The 19,206-nt window shown below is 36.2% G+C and overlaps 4 protein-coding genes across 8 annotated transcripts; 1 reads left to right on the top strand and 3 right to left on the bottom strand.

Annotated features, from left to right (window-relative positions):
• Positions 1-229: 229 nt before the first annotated feature.
• Positions 230-4,789, bottom strand: LOC142540852 (calmodulin-binding protein 60 A-like). Of its 2 annotated transcripts, XM_075647277.1 has the most exons (7): positions 4,250-4,785; positions 3,594-3,669; positions 2,944-2,996; positions 2,342-2,832; positions 1,667-1,827; positions 1,161-1,367; positions 230-1,086 (listed from the first exon to the last, which is right to left on the bottom strand). In XM_075647277.1, exons 1-7 carry the CDS (start codon positions 4,321-4,323, stop codon positions 505-507), a joined length of 1,644 nt encoding a protein of 547 aa, XP_075503392.1. In that variant the 5' UTR covers positions 4,324-4,785; the 3' UTR covers positions 230-504. The 2 variants fall into 2 exon arrangements, with proteins under 2 accessions (XP_075503392.1, XP_075503393.1); XM_075647278.1 differs by lacking the exon at positions 230-1,086 and having other exon boundaries at positions 1,191-1,354; positions 4,250-4,789.
• A 967-nt stretch (positions 4,790-5,756) lies between these two features.
• On the bottom strand, positions 5,757-12,136 carry LOC142540854 (alpha-mannosidase I MNS5). 4 transcript variants are annotated; one of them, XR_012819157.1, is made up of 17 exons: positions 11,750-12,136; positions 10,720-10,762; positions 10,560-10,625; positions 10,430-10,491; positions 10,206-10,305; positions 9,831-10,013; positions 9,062-9,110; positions 8,767-8,946; positions 8,480-8,600; positions 8,180-8,261; positions 8,013-8,098; positions 7,814-7,914; positions 6,956-7,097; positions 6,612-6,762; positions 6,060-6,372; positions 5,927-5,965; positions 5,757-5,859 (listed from the first exon to the last, which is right to left on the bottom strand). XR_012819157.1 is itself a non-coding variant. In XM_075647279.1 (15 exons), the coding sequence occupies exons 1-15, from the start codon at positions 11,884-11,886 to the stop codon at positions 6,145-6,147; spliced, it is 1,731 nt and encodes a 576-aa protein (XP_075503394.1). In that variant the 5' UTR covers positions 11,887-12,135; the 3' UTR covers positions 5,863-6,144. The 4 variants fall into 4 exon arrangements, 1 of the variants encoding a protein (XP_075503394.1); XR_012819156.1 differs by having other exon boundaries at positions 5,838-5,859; positions 5,927-6,372; positions 11,750-12,135; XR_012819158.1 differs by lacking the exon at positions 5,757-5,859 and having other exon boundaries at positions 5,863-5,965.
• A 382-nt stretch (positions 12,137-12,518) lies between these two features.
• On the bottom strand, positions 12,519-14,973 carry LOC142540855 (putative DNA glycosylase At3g47830). The gene is made up of 4 exons (XM_075647281.1): positions 14,582-14,973; positions 13,819-14,019; positions 12,930-12,986; positions 12,519-12,818 (listed from the first exon to the last, which is right to left on the bottom strand). The coding sequence occupies exons 1-4, from the start codon at positions 14,951-14,953 to the stop codon at positions 12,576-12,578; spliced, it is 873 nt and encodes a 290-aa protein (XP_075503396.1). The 5' UTR covers positions 14,954-14,973; the 3' UTR covers positions 12,519-12,575.
• A 1,658-nt stretch (positions 14,974-16,631) lies between these two features.
• On the top strand, positions 16,632-18,591 carry LOC142540856 (U-box domain-containing protein 40-like). Its single transcript, XM_075647282.1, has one exon. It carries the CDS (start codon positions 16,859-16,861, stop codon positions 18,458-18,460), a length of 1,602 nt encoding a protein of 533 aa, XP_075503397.1. The 5' UTR covers positions 16,632-16,858; the 3' UTR covers positions 18,461-18,591.
• Positions 18,592-19,206: the final 615 nt, after the last annotated feature.

Consider the following 19,206-nt stretch of genomic DNA (forward strand, 5'->3'; position numbering starts at 1 on the left):
AATTTAATTAATACAAAATTTTTACAAGACAATCGCAAATCAGTTTTTTGATACAGATCTCCAACTCGACAACTAAGAAATATTATTTTTAATGTCAAAAATATTAATTTCCATTAGAAACCTAGATCATATCGATCTATATGACGAAAAATCATCTCACACAAGATCTCCTTATTAAATTGTGGTTGAAAAGTTATAAATAAAGTCTGCTAAATCGAGACACAAACTGTAACCAGGGCCGGAGCAAGTATCAAGAAAATTTCTCAAAATCAAATGAATTTGTACAGAGACACGATCCCGGATGAAATACAGGCCACCCCAAGAAATATACAGCTCCACCCGACAGCCGTATCCAGAACTTCTAGTGGTGAATTTACACGTATGTGCATATTTGTGTGTGTATATAAAGTCTAACTAAAATTATTTCCCAAATCGAGCCGGGGAGCACCCGATCCTGTACCATTATTGTAGACCTCACACCAACTGTTGTGCCAACAGTCGTCACTAACAACGTCTTGAAATTTTCTTGACACGAGTTTTTCTAGCCACGATTCGTTTCAGATAGCAACACCATCTTACTATGCTGATTAATACATTCCAACGCCATTTGGCTCCATTAATTTGAATGACCGAACCAGGAATGAGAGCATCCATATCACTTAGTAAGTCCGGTGATGATTCCAAATTTGAACAATCTGCCTCAAAGTACTGTAGATCATAGTTCGATAACGGTGGGCCAATTGAATCTGTGTCGCAGATTAAGCTGTCCCTAGCTGGGAAAGGGAAACTAAAAGATTGCTCGTACCCCATATTATCAAGGGGATCAATGCCATGCAAGCAATCATCAAAATTGTCTACGCCTCCAATTGAAAATATTGACTGGTTACAGTCTGGGGACGTGGCATTTGGTTGGGAGTAGGTGTTTTCACCAATCTTGGAAGAGCTTAAATCTTGACCCTTAGATGGGAAGCCCGGAGAAGATTGGACAAATGACAAACAAGATGAGGTAGGTGTAGATGCGTCATCAAAAGTGACAATTTTGTCTCGATTCCTAAAGGCAGAGATTACCAGCTCACGGGCATCATCCTGAAACAACGGACATGACTCTAGTTCCCAAATATGTATAAAAAACAATAAAGCAACCAAAACAAGAAGCTTGCCTTTTCTGATTCAGACAGCTTATCAGCGAGAACATACTGGCCATTTGAGATCATCCCCATCACTTGTCCCACCATATTAAAAACCGCGCCATTCTTTTGTAAAGATCTACCCGAATCGTAATAATATAATTTCCTGTCAAAAGTACATGTCTGAGCATGCTCCACAGTGGCTTCCCACTTTTTAGCAGATATACCTACACCAAGAATCTGCGGAATTTTTTAAAAAACAAAATGTGAACAGAACAGGAACACAGAGGAAATGGCATTTTCTTCTGAAAAAAAGTACATCTAAAAAATCAGATGCAGCACTCTGCAGGAATCCTCATATGATCAGGAAAAAAATCATTTCTGAGGTTTTATTCTACGAAAACTTCTTGGCGTGACCTCGTAAGCTTGCAAAATAAATAGATCACACTGCAGCCCACCAATTCCATCAAACATACCATACACAAATGTAAATGAAATTTTCGTCAACTATTTATTATAAGTACTATATCAAATCTTACATTTCGAAGCTTTGTGGGGTCTGAGAAGTGTAAAATCAGAAATTCTTGCACGGAATTAACATTTTCATTGCTCAACCGTCTGTGAAAAGCTCCATCTTTGCCAATATTTTCCAACCGCCACACTTCATCAACAAGAGATGGAGGGTGGTGCTTCTTGTACACTTAAGAGAGAAAAAGGAAAAAGCAAATTCGATAAATGTTATATTAGTCACTTGATACAGACAGCATAGTCTGTGTCACAGGTAGAATTATATATGTATCTCTACTTCTATTTTCATCAGCTATAAGAATGTAAAAGAACAGTAACAAAGCTGAGCATTTCACAGGATATGAAGAGGAAAAATTAGAGCCTAAAAAGGCAGAAGAATCTCGACAAAAAATTTTTGGCATCAGACAAATCAGGAGTTTATGCAACATATGCATGTGTATGCACATATGCATGCATGTGTGTGTATAAGACAATTTGGAAGCATAGTGCAATATATTTTTCAGAATACAAATCATTACAGATGTAATTTTGGTCCATTAAGAAAACTACTTTGATGGAGCAACTAAATGAATGGTATTCATCATGTGTTATGAGGTACAGTGGAGAGTACTTGATGAGAACCAGGGAAAACCAAATTTCAGATTTATAATAAAAATTTTGAAAAGGATAAAAATAAAACTACTCACATTCTCCACGATGATCTCTTACAACAAATGGTTCTGATATTGCCTCTCTTATTCTGATGTCACCAAAATTGTCAACAAGTCGAGCCCCCAGCCTGAATTTACGACTTCTTGTCCAGCTTGAATTATCAGTAAATGAAACATCACCCAAGGAACCTTTTCCATTTTTAAGAGTCGTGATAACTTCCCCACTTAGAAGGGATTTTTTCCGTTCCCGCTCCCTCACAATATTATTTGTGAACTCCTCAAGTGTCCAATTGTCGCCGCCATCACCAATAAAATCTCCTTCAAGAACTACGATTTCCACCTTTGCTGAGGATTCAAGACCATCGAAAACAATTTCTCTAGTAAGTACGTCAATTAAATTAACTTCCATAGTGGTACTTCCTTTTCCTAAAATGAGAGTCCCCGTAAATACGGGAACAGATATAGCTTCTGAAAATTGTAACTGTAAACTCCTTAGTTCAGAAATGTGTGTATCTTTCTCATAATTCCTACAAAATTTAGATAGAAAACATAAGAAAAAATAAACAGTTAGTGAATTGAAAGTCACTAGAACCCTGTGTTGGTCTATTTGCTTTCTACACTGAAATTTTTTGTCATACCGTTTCTTCGCAATCAAATATTTTCTAAATGCTATATCCACTTCCTCTCTAACCTGTAGCGCATGAAAAAGTATCACCCAGTCAAAGTCAACACAAATTAATTGTGTTCTAATAGTAATTGATACGACAACAGCAAAGCCTGGACCAAATGGATGCAGTTCAGGATAAATGAGCATTTACGGTCATTTATAAGGAATTTATACACGATAACAAGAATACAGATTTCAGACAAGAAAAGAATATCCATGACTTGGCTTGCAACTTGAGGTATCAAACAAATTTTGATAAAGTAAGTGTCCTATCTCATCTCATTTTACTAAAGAATGAAAGTCGGAGGTTTCTTTACAACATATGGCCAAGAAACACGTGGTTGCAAACAAGGTGCCAAACTGAAGAATATAGAGACAAATTCAAAAGTCAGTTATTCATCGTCACGACATATACACTAGCAATATAGAGCAAGAATTTACTGGAAGTGATCCAACTCAATCCAGAATTAACTTACACAACAATCTAGTGTACCAAATTCTAGAGAGAAATCTCAATGTGTGAAAAAAAATCCGCCTGCCAAACTTTGTTAATGTAGTGCCACAGGCATTTTTCCACATACAAATACTTTATAAACAACCACAATGTATAATTGAAATTACCACTCGGCGAATCAAAGGCTCCAAATCTGCATCGAGATTCTGGCATCTACATAGTTTCATGACATCCAGCACAGCACTATAAAAAGTACAAGAAATTAATCAGTAGAACAATCAATTAAAACTTTCTAAAATTTACAAAGATATACTCTCAAATGACATTGTCCCAAAGCATCCATCACAGGGATTCCTTCTTACAACTGATAGCACCATCGAGCCAATCTCAGTGACTACCATGTTCTCCAGAATTAAACACAGTAATGGAAATATTATTCATGAAGACACATTTACATGTTCAAACAGAATACTGTCAATCAGCTCTAAAATTCCTTATTTTTGAAGAATCATATGCATCCTAATTCCTAATCTACTTTCCCTTAATTATCATCGAGCACAAAACTCAAACAACCCAATTCTAATTCAATTTCAATCCTTACAAAGGATTAAGAGGCCGAACTATTTTTCTTTTTTCACCGACAAAATCAAATAAACAAGTTGCACTTCCCCTCCATAGTTATACTTTAACCTTGACAACACTCAAAATCGAACCACCAAAAGCCAAAACATGAAGTATATCAAAAATCAGCAACTCTTTATAGAAAAGGTATTTCGAATAATATATGAAAGATCAATAAGAAAAACACAAAAAAAAAATCCACCTAGAAGGTGTTTTCCGAGGGCGGGTTTCGTCCAAAGAACTGCCTTCCTCTCTTTGTTGCCGCTTGGACGACATTTCCCAAGCCTCACCACCAGTCAAACGAGCAATCTACGCTCCAATTGATGTACCTTCGAAATTCCCACTATCGGTTCAGAGAAGTCAAAAGGGTATGGATACCAGAAGCAACAGCAATCTTGCTTTCTGGCCGTAACAAGAAAAAAAAAATGCGGCGGTCCAACGAAAAGCTAACACTATCAAATCCAAACCAGCATATGCAACAACTACAGATGCAAAACAATGCATATACACGTAAGAGGAATGACAACTGATGGACGGGCTTTGTTTGATAGGACGAGAAAAGATCGATGGTGGATGGAAGGGGCAGTAAAAGTTGAACCATTTAGTTTTCAGTAGCGATGAGCAGATAAGTTCAACTAATCGAGCTCTGTTTCTCGGATCATCCAAGGGTTTGCTGCAGCTTTGATAGGAATAGTTGATGGCCGATTAGGTTTTTTGCCGAAGAAGATTGGTGGGGGTGGGGTCCACGTTTGGGGGAAACGAAGCGCGTGGGCCCCATATGAACACGATATTTTACCAGTTTTTTTTTTAAAAAGAATTAATTAATGGCGAACAAATAATAATATCTGTACTTTTATATTATTTTATTAAATTTGATACACTTAAAATAACTAATTTTGATGTTATGGTTTGTTTTTATAATTATATATATTAATAAAATATTAAAACTTTAACGTAAGTTATATCTAGTTCAGGTGGTTATAGTCATTTTTTTTATGTTTAGGTTATAGGTTCAATTCTTGATGAGGTCATTTTTTTATTCTTTTATTTTTAATTTATATATCAAATTTACAGTGTAGTTCCTCGTTATTTCTTATAATTATATTTTGATCCTCGTTTAAATATAACTCAAATGAATTATAAAAAATATTACACAAGCACGCAACACGTGCGTCGGTGCACTAGTATTTATTATAATTAAGAATTATAATAAAATATTTGAAAATCATAAAATTATTTATTTTAGAAAAAAAGGAGAATAAATAAAGAAAAAGAAACAGTGAAACTTTATTTACGGGCCATTGCAAAAAACAGCCTAGTGGTGGTCGCTTCAGACACCACCACATCCAAATATTGGTACATTGGGTCTTATCAGTATCAGCTCTATTTTTTATTTTTTGAGTTTGGTTGACTGATTTTTTTGAATCTCGAAATTCAAATGGCATCTTAAATTTGAAATTTTTCGACAAATTTTTATTATAATCAAGTCTCGAATTCCAAATCTCTATATTAAATTTGATCTAAATCGAATAGTTTTAAGTTAGGTAATTAGGCGTGTTGATTTTCTGTAAGGACGGTTCGATGAACCTTTCGTTTACCAGAATATCGTGCAATTAAAGCATCACATTTTCTTAATATTTTATGTTTTTTTTTTGGGAAAAAAAAATAATAGAGGTGGCTTGACTGACTCTTAACAACATATATATACAGGATCAACTCTTTGTTCTGACTTATGACCACCAACATTCAAATTTGATCAAACTTACACTTCTCTTGATTGCAAACTCAGATTATTTTATCTGCTTGCTCATCCTGTTACGCGAAAGCGAAACATTAACAAGAAGGCGAAACAAAGCCATGTATGTCAGACAAAAAATACCAGAATCCTTGGCCAAAACATGTTCTTCTCCATCTAAACCTATGATTGCAAGATTGTGACATGAGATTAATAAATGAAATAAGTTCGAACTCTTCTATGTTCCCATATACCTACGAATGATATCCTAGTGTACCTGAGAGTAACTTTAAGCCTGTGGGTTCCCAACAAGTGGGTATTCATTATTCCTTGTCATAAGACAATTTTGGGGAGAAAAAGTATCACATCGACTGCCATATACCACAGTAGCCTGCAGAACTGCACAATCTTCGTCTACAAGAAGTAGAATCAACACCACAATCCTCATCTACGAGACATCTGTGATCAGCACGAGCATCAGGTACGTGACAAGCACTCTCGAGCAGCTGATGGTTGTGCCTGTAATTTGGTATGATAGCAGGACATATTTGTAACGACATTGCACTAGCTCGCCTTGGCGTCTTTACGCTCTGCATAAAGTGATAGCTTCCAATTTTAAGCCATAAATAAATGAAATGTCATTTACTGGGGGATATAGGCCTGCTCAAGAATCATCATTCATCACTCTGCTAAAGGGATTGTCCCAAAACTTGCAGTTTTTGAGAAACTGTACATATTTTTTCCCTATTGAGTTGCCCTTGATTGCAAGGTATGTAAAATATATGACTTCGAAGTAAATCAACAAGTTGAAGGGGAAAAGAAGGTGCACCTTGATGACTGTCCCATTACTGGGAGCATAGGCCTCCGGAAGTTTTTCATGCCAAGAGCTTAAAATAGGCAATGGATGACCTTCGGTTGTAAAAACATAATTTCGGTTGACCAAAAATGAGTCATCAAATAGAAGATACAAGTATTTGCACCTGTGTAATAACAGATCATAAGAAAAGTACCTGAGCTAATCACCCTAAAAATTTACCACACAAGCTTTTATTAGATTTTTACTGCTGTAAACACGCTTAGCAAAGTTATATGGCAATTGAATTTGTTATCATATAATCGAGAGAAAATCATGTATGTTTTACGCCTGGCTAATGGAAAATAATATATGCTCACGTTTCAGCAAGAAAGAAGCTATGCTGATGATCTTCCAACTCCATAGTTGTGACATCTCGAATGCTAGCAAAGCCACCTTCAACTCGAGTGTGAAAATTCAGAGAATCAACAATTGACTCACCTACTTCTAGATACCAAGGATCTGATGATAACAAAAAATTATGTCATGCAACACAGTAACATACCCTTCCCCCCTCACGCTTTTGGGCTCACGGGGGGAGGGCTAAGATTACTGAATGTAGCTCCCCTCCCTTGAGAGCTACCTTTAGGCAGGAGCTAACAGAGAGCTCCCTCTATTCAGAGGGTTCTCTCTTCACTCCTGCTCAAGTATTAAGAATTAAAACGAAAATCGAGTATCCCGGAGGTGAGTTGGAAGCTGAGGAAGCCCTCGTGCCCTAGGGGGCCCCATCGTCTCGTACATACAAGTTTATCTATACCATCAAAGAGCACCTTAAATACTGCAGTAGCATGACACAGCGAAATTCAAAATTGAAAGTATATTATGAATTTGAGACTTCAGAATGCTTTAAACATATAAAAGGTTATGCATTGTCTGCAACACATCTAAAATGGTCAACAAACTTGTATACTCTTAAGTGCACACATTCCTGAAAACGGACCACTACTGGTTAAATGAGTGAAAGCTCTTGGAATAAAAGTTTAGGTGTAAACAAGTCTTAAACAACAGGGTAAAAAGTAAGTTGTAAAGATCACTATAATCCAAACATCAACTCTCTCAACATAACACACAAATTTTATGTTCCAGGGTCAATCAACACGTGTGCAAGCCATCACTCCTGATACGTGGTGAAAAGGCTGATTACAATTTACAATATAATTTAAGACAAAAGAATAGACCTTTGGTTGCTTGATATAGATAAAATGTGGATTCTGCCAACTCTGGGCGTAAAGGATAATATTTCTCCGTAGGATGCAACGTCTGATGATCTAATAGGTACCTAAACATACATGATACATAAAACAAATTTATCGCCCACCCTTGCAACCTCAAGGACTATATATAGATAATATTAAAATAAAACACGGTAACTGATACCTTTCCGGTAGTACTCCAAACTTTTGCCATACATAGAAAAATTCACGGTGCGATGAGTTAGCAGCTGCAATATCCCCAATAAGAACCTATAATCACCATTGCAGAAAGATGTTTACCTTATGGTTCAAATTGACGATTTAATATATGGTGAATGGAGCTACGTATACCTGGAGACCAGGCCAAAATGCTTGAAGGCTTGTGAGTTGCCAGTATGTTGCTCTTCCTGTCCTCATGTCAGCTTCATGGTACCTAATGAGAATTAAATGTTTTACATAATATCTGATCTGGTCATCCTTAAAGTCGGGCATCGTAAAATATCATTTAAACAAATAAAAATGTGCCTTGATACTAGGGAAAACAGATAGTTCACAAATTACACCTTAGTACCTTACACGGTGAAGGAATATGTTTATGAACACTGGCAAATATATACATTTCAAGATTGGAAAGTTGATTGACTATAGTACCATGGACCGTGTCTAAAATATTTTTGGACAGCCAGGTAAGAAGGCTGAAACATCTTCCACAACTCATCTCTCCCAAATAAAATGTGGGCTTTAAGCAAATACTCGTAAAACGAATCAACCCCTGGCAAAGAATATGTGTGGTGTAAGATAATGGATTCATAATATTGACCAATTTAATCGACATGAAAAACCTAACCAAGTGGTGGAGCAATAAGAAATATGGGCTCCAAAAAGTGACGCATAGAGAAAGGTTGGAAAAAATTTACAGAACCAGTGATAAAATATACCAGCACCAATTCCAGATGAGTACTCAATCCACTCCCCAGTTTCTACGTCAAGTGTAGTTCCCAAAAGATTTAAAGAACTCCTCATGCTCCATAACTTACGAAGAGCACGTAAAGCAGCAGATTCAAATCTTGAGTCCCCAGTTAAATGTGATAGTGCTCCCATTTCAAGAATGAGAGAACCTAAATCAAGACAAGAAATGGAGCCCATACAACAGAAAAGCATAAAATGTCTGTGTATTCGCCAATATGCATGTAAAATTGTGAGAGACAAAAGGGACGGAGAAAGAGTCTATACCACAACCAGATGTACTTGTTTCAGTGATCTCATTCTCCATCACACCATACTGTAAACAGAATTTTGCATAGACAAAGTGTCATAAGCCTATGCCAATAAATCGATGCACCACATATTAATATTCTCAACATGATAGCAGTTAAATTAAGGATCAGATTAAACAACTCCAAAAACCCAAATTATCACAGATTGCAAGAATATTGTTCCCCTGGCAACTCATGAAATGAAGAAAATTTATACAGCTACTAGAAGTGTCAAATTTAACTCTTCCAAAGAGAAGGATGCACATGAACAACTATGTCTTAAAACTATATGCATATCTGACCGCGTTAAAAACATTAAAATCAGTGATCTTTTCCATTGTTATAAAACGAAGAAGAAAATAAATATAATAATGTTTTCTTAAAAAATTTCAAAATGACTTTTTCAACTTTGTGAGAACTCTGATATTGAGTAATTTCATGAATAAGCCACATACGGAGCACCCATGCCACAAAAATATCAGCCAAGGGCTTAAACTGTCAATTTCCATGTTTTTATTTCCTTTCTAATGTGTGGATTGCTTATCCGCTTGTTGTAGACTTTATTTTCATTATAATAAATTATTGTTTCCTATCAAAAAAAAATTAAACTGTCAATTTCCATATACATGGAATTTTTTAGCCCATTAATTTCTCACAAGGTTTTTTAACATTCTCAGCTAACATAGAATGTCCAAATGCAACATTGAAACTTATCCCAATTCTCATATTCATATTTCAAGAAGTACCTTCAAATTGATCCATGCATATGGCAGCCCAGTGGGGGTGTCAAAAGCAGGTAAAAACCTCTGCCCTAACTCCTCAGCCAGGACAAGAAGTTGGTTTGTGTAAGTTCCTCCGGTTAACCTGTTTGTAGAATCAGTTGCAAGAATATGAGCAGAAACAAGTCCTCCGAGTACTCTTATGTTGCACTACAGAATATCAATGAGGTGAAACAATTAAAATAAATCAATAAAACCTGACCAAAAACAGAGAACATTGTTATACTGTTGCTCCATCAAGGAAATCTCAAATGGTTATTGCATAAATGATAGAGGCAAACTAAATAAAGTTTTTGATCAATAATATAGACATTGAATTTAAAGAATCAGATGATATATTACCTCAAACAGATTTATCCTCGCATCAACATCAAATGTTAAGTTTTCTGATAGCCAGTGAACAGCCCTTCCAAACTCAGTGTCATTTCCCAAGATTGCGAGGCTGACAAAAAGAGAGAGGTTTAACACACAGGCTTCAATTCCAGGCCACTATAAGACACCCGATAAACAAACGATCTCAAATTAACACCTAAGTCCCCAAACTCGAAAAAATCAGCTTGTCGAACCTGGATAATGATTCAATAAGCGTGAGCGCTGATCCATTGTACCTTTGTGGTAGGCGTTCAAGCTAAAATTTTGACCAAATATAGTTAATTTACTCAATGTTAGTACGTTCCAGCAAGGTGCATCGCTCACCTTTAGATTTCCTAGCTCAATAAGAGAATCTGTGAAAGTTTTTGTCAAAGGTTTTAATTCATCGTGCTGCAAAAAATTAAATGGCAATCAATCACAAGACACAGGTTATGTTCCTCCAATTAGAAAATTTACTATCACATTTATCTGGTCAAAGACTAACCGGAAAAGCATATGTCATGTAGTTCCCATAAGCATGGTAAAACCTGGCATGGAGAGAAAATAATTCAATATTTGATAATCAAGTCCGACTCATTGTAACGAATTACTATCTTTTCGCTTATAGTTGACTAGTTGAGCCTCTATATTTATCTCATTTGCACCATTTCCGTAAGAGCAATTGTTATACCACAAAAAATACTGAATATTTGCCAATGTTTACTTCAGATACTTTGATTACACCAACTTCTAAATTTTGCAGCAAATACTGATGTGTAGTAAGAACAAAATGTGGCTGTGTCATGTAAAAGCACAAGATTCTGACGTTTAACCAGTAACTGAATATGCCCAACTAAAAGTGCCATGATTAAGAATTATAGTTTCCACTAATGAAGTATCGTTCTGTTAACACACTATACATTTCATATTCTCACCTAGAACATTAAGAAAATCTTAGTAGCAGAGCACAGGCTCAAGCCTCAGAACTGCGCAGAAAATATCACCTTGAACAAAAATGTTTTGGATATCTATGCCGAAAACCCAAACCATCCATCAAACAAAGTAGGATAGCTCTATTACCCTATTAAGTCAGCAAAATTAAATTTAAAACTGTGCACACCTAATTGCACACAGATCTATTCACTTGCACATTCCACTGCTTCCATTTCTACTGAACAATGAATATAACTAACTACTTCAACACAATCAAAACAAGCATCTCCTTATTCAAGTAACCGGTCATTAAAAGAAGCTGATAATTTCTTATACACAAGTTCATCATCACCACCGCTGGGATCCAGCAACCTATTTTTCTGTAAGTTTCTCTCACCTAAAAATACATTAAATTACCTCCACCTTCCTCTATTAAATTTCAAGTCAGTCCAAGAAAATAATCTATGAGTAAATCAATAATCCAATAAAGGTAACAAACAGGTCGATCAATCAATAAAAGAGTGAACACAAGAAAATTGAAGGAAATTTGGCAAGAATCATGAAATGGAGTGAGCGGGTGAACACCCAGAATAGAGCATTACATCTGGCGCACTTTCTCACTCATGCGCTTCTTCTTAGCTGCAAAAGGGTCTACCTTCGACGACGAGGTTTCGGTGTATAAGGTTGCAATAATAACCAAAAATATAAAAACCCATGTTCCTCTGCTTCTAGGACACATGGAATCCGGGATATTCCTCCTCCGAGGAGATTTGGGATCCGGGTTTGTTATGTCAACGAGCCCACGGAATCAGATTTATTTGCAAGGCGGAATTTCTCGACCGTGATTCTTGTTTTCTATGTTTTTTCAACTTCTGGGGTGAAATGTTGAAATCTACCGTGGACAAAAGAATTATGATTTTGGCAAATGCAATCTAAACCGAAGATTTTGTTTATAGGATCAAATGGTATGCTGTGTCGAAGAAATCTCTGACTTTCGAAAACTCTATTTACAAAATTTTGTTGTAATCATTATATGTTGGTGAATATTGTAATAAACAATATAATATTAATGTTAAATACATATATGATTCCATTTAAACTAACACTTTAAAAATATTTTTATTATCTTATAAATGAAAAACTTAAATATCATTTTTGTAAATGTTTTTAAAAATATTTTTACAAAAATATTATCCTAGTTTTAAAAGATTTATTGAAATTCTACAAAGATTTATAGAATAATTTTTTAAATATATATTTATTCTTAAAACAATTTATATTTTTTTTAAAAAAAAAACATTTTTATAAAAATGTTTTATAAATATTTCTTGTAACTTGCATCACTAAGACGACAATTTCTTAATGACATGAATGAAGAGCATAAAAATGACTAAAACGTGACTTGATCATGTTTACATGTTTTATCATTTACTTTTCAGCTGCCCGATGGTTGCGATAAGCTAATAAAGGGCAATGCCTGTCGCCAGTTTCCTTTTTGAGCCCACCTACGTTCCTATTTGAGCATCTCTTACAAGCCTTGCCGTGAGTGTACAAAAGGCAGTTGAGGTCGAATTTCAGTTCATCTGGGATTCGTTGATTGAGATGGAGATATGTCTTCTTGATATCTGCAGAAGCTGGCACCCAACCCATTGTCTTTGAAATCTGAAAAACCTGTAAATGGTGTTGACATGTAGCAATTACTTCGTTAAGAAAATTGAACATGATACGGAGAAAACCCTGAAGCGTGGCGACCATGGATACCACAACATTTACAGTACTCACATGTGTGTCCACGGGGAAATCATCTTTTTGCAACTGAAACATCAAAACACATGCTACCTGTCAACCACAGGAAGAAAAAAAATGCAACAAAGACGTGACTCCAGGTCCAGGCAGTGGTGTATTGAAGAATATGAAATAGTGGGGCCATTTTTTTTGTTAACGTGGAGAATCATATGCATAATATCTAAATAATAAAGGAAAAATACGGGTCACTGCAGAAAGTTGGGCCTTCAACTGCTCATTATGGTAAGATGGCCCTAGATTCTTCATGCACCATCAGTTAACTTCGATTATTATTCATGCTGGATTTATACGAGTTCTTCGCCTTATTAGCAGATGTAAGTGTCACTACACGCCTTAACTAAAAGTACAGGATATCAATATACCAGAAGCACCAGTTTCGGCCCAAATATGAAGGCAAAAAAAGCCAAATATCATCTGCTTCTAAAGAATAAGAAGAGGCCACACTTAATTAGTGGAAAGGGGAGAACACTGAAAACCAACAAGGCAGAAGCTTCGAGTTAAAATTCAAATTTATAACACAGGCTCTTCACCCTGTGTTGAATCTAAATATACGTAGATATATAATCCTTAAAGGAAATTGAAGTCATAATCTTCAACTCTTCCACTCTGTGAACCACATAAAAGTTTATGGTTGGGAGGGATGACATTCAAAACCACAAGTCTTCAGAACTTGGGGAAGGGAATATTACCTTTTATTATCATATACCACAGAAAAAATTGGATGTATCTAGAGAAACGTAAGACAGAGGGGAGCAACCCCCAACAGTTCTCCCACCTCGCCGCAAACAAAACCTCCCATTCGCTCTAACCATTCAGCAAGATTCAAATCAATAACATAAAAAAGATACGGATTTCATAAGCTTACCGTCTTGGGACCTATTCCTTTGAAATGAGAGAGTTCTGCCTTGATCTCTTCGATTGACAATTCTCTCAAGTACTCCATGCACAAGTTTCCTTTCTTCTGAAGCAAGCAACTCAATAAATTCTTGATACAAGAAGACTTTGTAGGTGCTAAACCTCCACATCTTATAGCATCCTCAACGCATTTTGACTCAGCTGCAAGAACCTTAAATATTTGTCGGACCATGCATAAAAGAAGGTTACAAATAGGTTAACAACTCACATAAGTAAACATCAAATTTATGATATCAGATATCCAGGCTTAAATCTAGATAGAGTGCATAAGATCATATGCCAGTTGCTTATAGTTAACAGTGAACTTCTTTGATAGTTTGTCCACAAATAAATGAATCCTGAATAATCAGTTGGCTTACATAAGGAAGTTTGAGAACGCTTGGTAAGCATAGCAGACCAACATCCTTAAAGTTGAATTTCATATGATTGATACAACCCAACTTATTTAATGTCCATGACTGATAGTTCACAGCACAATTTGAAAACCAATGAAATAAAACCTGAACAACCTTGAAAAAGATAAACAAGAAAGATAGAGAACCAACACCAGAAATTCTGAATGGAATCTCTAAGACCAGAAATATTCAGCTGCATCAACCAACCACCCATAAAAAAGCCAATTAATCAAAATCATCTCAAATGCGTGCACACAAAGAAACACCAAAAATAGCGAATTAAAGCAGCCAAACAATGAGAAAAAGAAGAATCTTTACCTGTTCCCAGGTAGGGAAAGCACATTTAAGATTACCAAAAGCCCTTTCCGAATTAACTTCGGTAGTGTTCTGTGACAGTACAGTTCTAATCAAACCATCCAAAACACTCTCCTTTTCACCACATTCTCCGCCATTAGGTAAAATATGAGACTCCCTCAAACCCATCTGTAATCTTTGCTCACGATATTTAACGAACTCCTGGGGAAATCCGTGGAGAGATAAAAGATCGTCTCGCACGGAGCGGCATTCCTCGAAGGTGGGTTGCGGATGATCCGAATACGGGTCTTCGGCGGGCTGACTGCGGCAGCTCGCGGTGGTCCTGAGTGGTTTGAGGGAGGAGCTGATTTGTTTTCTCTCGCGGCTCCTCTGCATATTTTCTGCACTTTCCACACTCCCACCTGTCGCGCATATTATTATTATTATTATTAAGTTATTTGATAAAAATAAATACTTTATAAAAATATTTTTTAAGACTACTTTATATTTCGTTAGTTATACTTATAATCATGAAAAAATACGTAGGAACAAGCGTTTATCGCTTTACCAAAAGTTATAGCTAGTAGTAATGGTACAACTCAAATCTTTTAAAACGTACATCAGCTCAAGCACCACGGTTCGATCGTTTTACCAAGCAGGGACAATTATTGCACCCAACAATATCTATCACAATAATTTCATTCCTTGCAATCAATTAGAATCGAACCCATGACCTTGGCTCTGATACCAATTGTAGGACCGAGCGCTTGTCGCTTTAACAAAAGCTGTAGCTAGTATGGTGCAACTCAAATCTTTAAACCGCACAGCAGCTCAAGAATCGTATTTTGTGAGACGATCTCACTGATCGTATTTTGTGAGACGGATCTCTTATTTGGGTCATCCATGAAAGATTATTACTTTTTATGATAATAGTATTATTTTTAATTGTAAATATCAGTAGGGTTGACCCGTCTCACATATAAAGATTCGTGAGATCGTCTCACAAAAAACCTACTCTTCGAATAAACACAATATACTTGAGACTTAATATCATGTGAATTATGAGTCAACAATTTTTTAAATATTTAGTAATAAGGTTGGATGTTCTTTTAAAAAAATAAAAATTCACCCTAATTATTGATGCCATTTTGTAAAAATATTAATTATATTTTGAATTAGGCTACGTGTCTCAGTATATTGTTTAGCCATAATTTAGATCATGACACAATAGGGAAGACAATTTTCTTCCAATTAAACGAAAATTTCGATATCTGGTTTAAACAAAGGAGAGTATGAAGAGAATTTTAACTTAATTAAATAAATGAGTAATCGGATTAAGTATATGTAATATATATTTATATTAAAAAATATTAGTTTTAATTTTTTTTTGTTGAATGATGATACTTGAATAAAAAACAAATAAAATTATTAATATAAATCCAATGTTATTTTTGTAAAATAATGATGTTTAGATAAAAGATTATAATATTTTGTTATTTTTTATATGATGCTTAGTTTGTTATTTTTGTATCTTTAATATTTTCTTATTATTATCTAAGAATTTGGTAAATAAACACAGGTTTATCAAAATAATTCAAATTTGAAAAATTACAATGGTATGTGTTAATATGATATTTGACTAGGACGTAGATACTCCGTCTTCCGGCAGGTATAAAAATAAATTTTAAATGCCCGACGTGGATGGGTATGAGTGTGCGCTGAATACAATAAATGAGGACGAAGGCATAGAATCATACCGGAATTCGACTCATCACATGCATTGTCCAAAATACATATCAGTTCGATTAACAATTACTTTTATTTATATTAAAAACAATTACTTTTATTTGCAAAATGATTAATAATTAACTTGATAAATGCATGGGAAAATTGTTATAAATATTACTCTTTTTCTAATCATGAATGTTACCTAGTACTTTTTTGAATTTTAATAAATGTTTTCATCCGAGATAAAGAAAATATTATCATATTATATTGAACGAATTTTTTCGTTGCAAACAAAATAGCAATTTGAGGTCAATTTAATATCACAATTAGCCTCCAATATAAGAATAATACAGATTAGTCCTCGAGCGTCGTTCTATGTATATAAAGACGACATCACCTCTAACAGCTCTTCCTCTTCCTGCTGAGATTTTTCGCCTAAAAATCCAATCTTTGACAGAATCCAATCTTCAAGTTTTAAGTTGTTACCTTATATTGAAACCCATCACTCTTTATCCATTTTCTCATCAAACCATTTCAAAAATTAGCTCATAGAAACACCACACATTTGTCCACATGGGTGGAGATGGGAAACCCCGACGATGGAGGCTCTCTTTCCACCGACCGTCCTCAGCCGCCGCTGTGCCACCTTCAGAATTCATATGCCCCATCTCAAACTCCTTAATGTTCGAACCAACCATCGTTTCTTCCGGCCATACATTCGAGCGCATATCAGTGAAAGTGTGCAGTGATTTGGGATTCATTCCCACCCTCCCCGACGGCTCGACGCCGGATTTCTCGACGGTGATTCCTAATTTAGCCCTCAAGACCGCCATTCAAAACTGGTGTTCGAAATCCGGGTGCGCTCGTCCAAACCCACCAGTGTATTCGGATATCGAGTCCATTATCTATTCTCTTATGGGTTCTTCTACTTCGAAGAATCTCGATAGCTCGACGAATGGGGTTTCAGATAGAGAATTGTTAAAAGGAGTTGAGGAAATCCCTCAGGTTTTACTCTCACATGCCGCGACTGAACCAAATTCTCGAAATTTTTCGTCTTCTTCCAGTTCTGATAATTCAGTTATCACCATTACATCGCCGCTGTCGCAATTTCCAACTCTCCCATCTTGCTTTACTTCGTCGTCTCTATCTTCGCCTTCTACCTCATCAGAATTCATTCCGCGTGAGGCCTCGTTGAATAATGTTCCAGCTCGATCTTCAACTTCTCCTGTGGAAGATGATGATTTTTTGAGCAAGATTCAGAGTTTGGATGTTTATGACCGAGAACAGGCTCTCATTTGGGTAAGAAAAACCACTAAAACTGATGAAGAATCGAGAGTGACGCTTTGCACGGAGAAGCTGTTGTCTGCTTTAAAACTGGCGTTGTTTTCACCTTTTGCCGCCTTGCAGACGAACGCTGCGGCAACTTTGGTGAACCTTTCGATCGAAAAGTGTAACAAGATCAAAATTGTGAGAGCTGGAATTGTCCCTCTGTTGATCGAGGTTTTGAGGAACGGCTCCGATGAATCGAGGGAACATGCCGCCGGGGCGATATTCAGTTTAGCGATTGAAAATGATAACAGGACTACAATCGGCGTGCTCGGAGCTTTTCAGCCATTGATGCACGCGATAAGATCAGGTAGCCAGCGCTGCCGCCTCGACTCGGCATCGGCGCTGTATCACTTGACCCTGGTGCAGACTAATAGAGTTAAGATAGTCAGGCTTGGAGCTGTCGGGGTTTTATTGGGGCTATTAGAGGATACAGAATTGGCAGCCCGTGTGGTTCTGGTGGTGTCCAACTTGGCGGTGTGCGATCCTGGCAGGTCGGCGTTGTTGGAAGCCGGTGGAGTGGGGAGTTTGCTGAAGGTTTTGAAGCTCGGGAATGAAGTAGCCTCCGAGTCGACTCGGGAAAACTGTGTCGCCGTTCTGTATCTGCTGAGCTTCGGAAGCTTGAGGTTCAAGGGGTTGGCGAGGGACTCGGGTGCAGCGGAGATATTGGAGGAAGTGACGAAAACAGGGAGCGAGCTGGCCAGGGAGCAGTCGGGGAGGATTTTGGAGGGTTTACGGCATAGGGAAGAGGCGGAGGAGGTGGACTGGGAGGCGGTGATGAAGGGAGGAGTAGGTCTCGCCGGGTACCGAGTCGGGTGGCGCCACAGCCCTAACTCAACCGAGTTTTGAGTTGATGTGTGAATAATTAAATATCATTATTATTAATTTGTTAGGGGCACTGTCGATATTCATACTTATTTATTTTTTTTTTTTTTGTATTTAGGCTTTTCTCGTGTTTATTTATTATAACTAGTTACTCTCTACAAGCGATGTATGTGTGTATAGTTTTTTTTATCATTATCGATGAATTAAAGTGAAATTTGACAAATTATGGAGGGACTAAATTGATATTTGAATTGTTGAAATAAAAAATTAAAAAAATGTGTGTTGAAATTTAAAAAAAAAAACAAAACAAAACTGTAATATTAGTATCATATAATGATAAAGTAGGAAGAAATAGTTGGTATCCCCTAGATGGTTACTATCATGTCCTTATCCTTAATAAAATACTAGTTACTCTGCACACGCGTTCGTGTGTACAATCTTTTTTATCATTATCGATGGACTAAAGTGAAATTTGACAAATTATGGAGGGACTAAATTGATATTTGAATGGTTGAAATAAAAAAAATAAAAATAAAAGTGTGTGTTGAATTTTTTTTTAAAAAAAACAAAGTACAAAAGTGTAATATTAGTATCATATAAGGGTAAAATTGAAGAAAAAAAAGTTGATGTCTTCTCTAGGTAGTTATTATCATGTCCTCACACTTAATAATATAGTATAGAAGTATAGATATATATATAATAGATCCGGTGATTGTGGCCATATAACCATTTTATATTTTGATAACCATTTTTGAGTGTTTTTTAACCTA

Source organism: Primulina tabacum, chromosome 3 (assembly GCF_025594145.1).
Source record: "Primulina tabacum isolate GXHZ01 chromosome 3, ASM2559414v2, whole genome shotgun sequence".
NCBI classification, from domain to species: domain Eukaryota; kingdom Viridiplantae; phylum Streptophyta; class Magnoliopsida; order Lamiales; family Gesneriaceae; genus Primulina; species Primulina tabacum.

Coding starts and splice junctions, on each gene's coding strand:
- LOC142540852 (XM_075647277.1), bottom strand. CDS start 4,323: ATGTCGTCCAAGCGGCAACAAAGAGAGGAAGGCAGTTCTTTGGACGAA. Junction 1,828..2,341: donor AAGAGATCATCGTGGAGAAT/GTGAGTAGTTTT, acceptor TTCTCTCTTAAG/TGTACAAGAAGCACCACCCT. Junction 1,087..1,160: donor AGCTGTCTGAATCAGAAAAG/GCAAGCTTCTTG, acceptor CCGTTGTTTCAG/GATGATGCCCGTGAGCTGGT.
- LOC142540854 (XM_075647279.1), bottom strand. CDS start 11,886: ATGTGTCCTAGAAGCAGAGGAACATGGGTTTTTATATTTTTGGTTATT. Junction 7,915..8,012: donor TTTGGAGTACTACCGGAAAG/GTATCAGTTACC, acceptor ATGTATGTTTAG/GTACCTATTAGATCATCAGA. Junction 6,763..6,955: donor AGCTTCTTTCTTGCTGAAAC/GTGAGCATATAT, acceptor GTTATTACACAG/GTGCAAATACTTGTATCTTC.
- LOC142540855 (XM_075647281.1), bottom strand. CDS start 14,953: ATGCAGAGGAGCCGCGAGAGAAAACAAATCAGCTCCTCCCTCAAACCA. Junction 14,020..14,581: donor CTTTCCCTACCTGGGAACAG/GTAAAGATTCTT, acceptor CAAATATTTAAG/GTTCTTGCAGCTGAGTCAAA. Junction 12,987..13,818: donor AAGGAATAGGTCCCAAGACG/GTAAGCTTATGA, acceptor TGTGGTTGACAG/GTAGCATGTGTTTTGATGTT.
- LOC142540856 (XM_075647282.1), top strand. CDS start 16,859: ATGGGTGGAGATGGGAAACCCCGACGATGGAGGCTCTCTTTCCACCGA.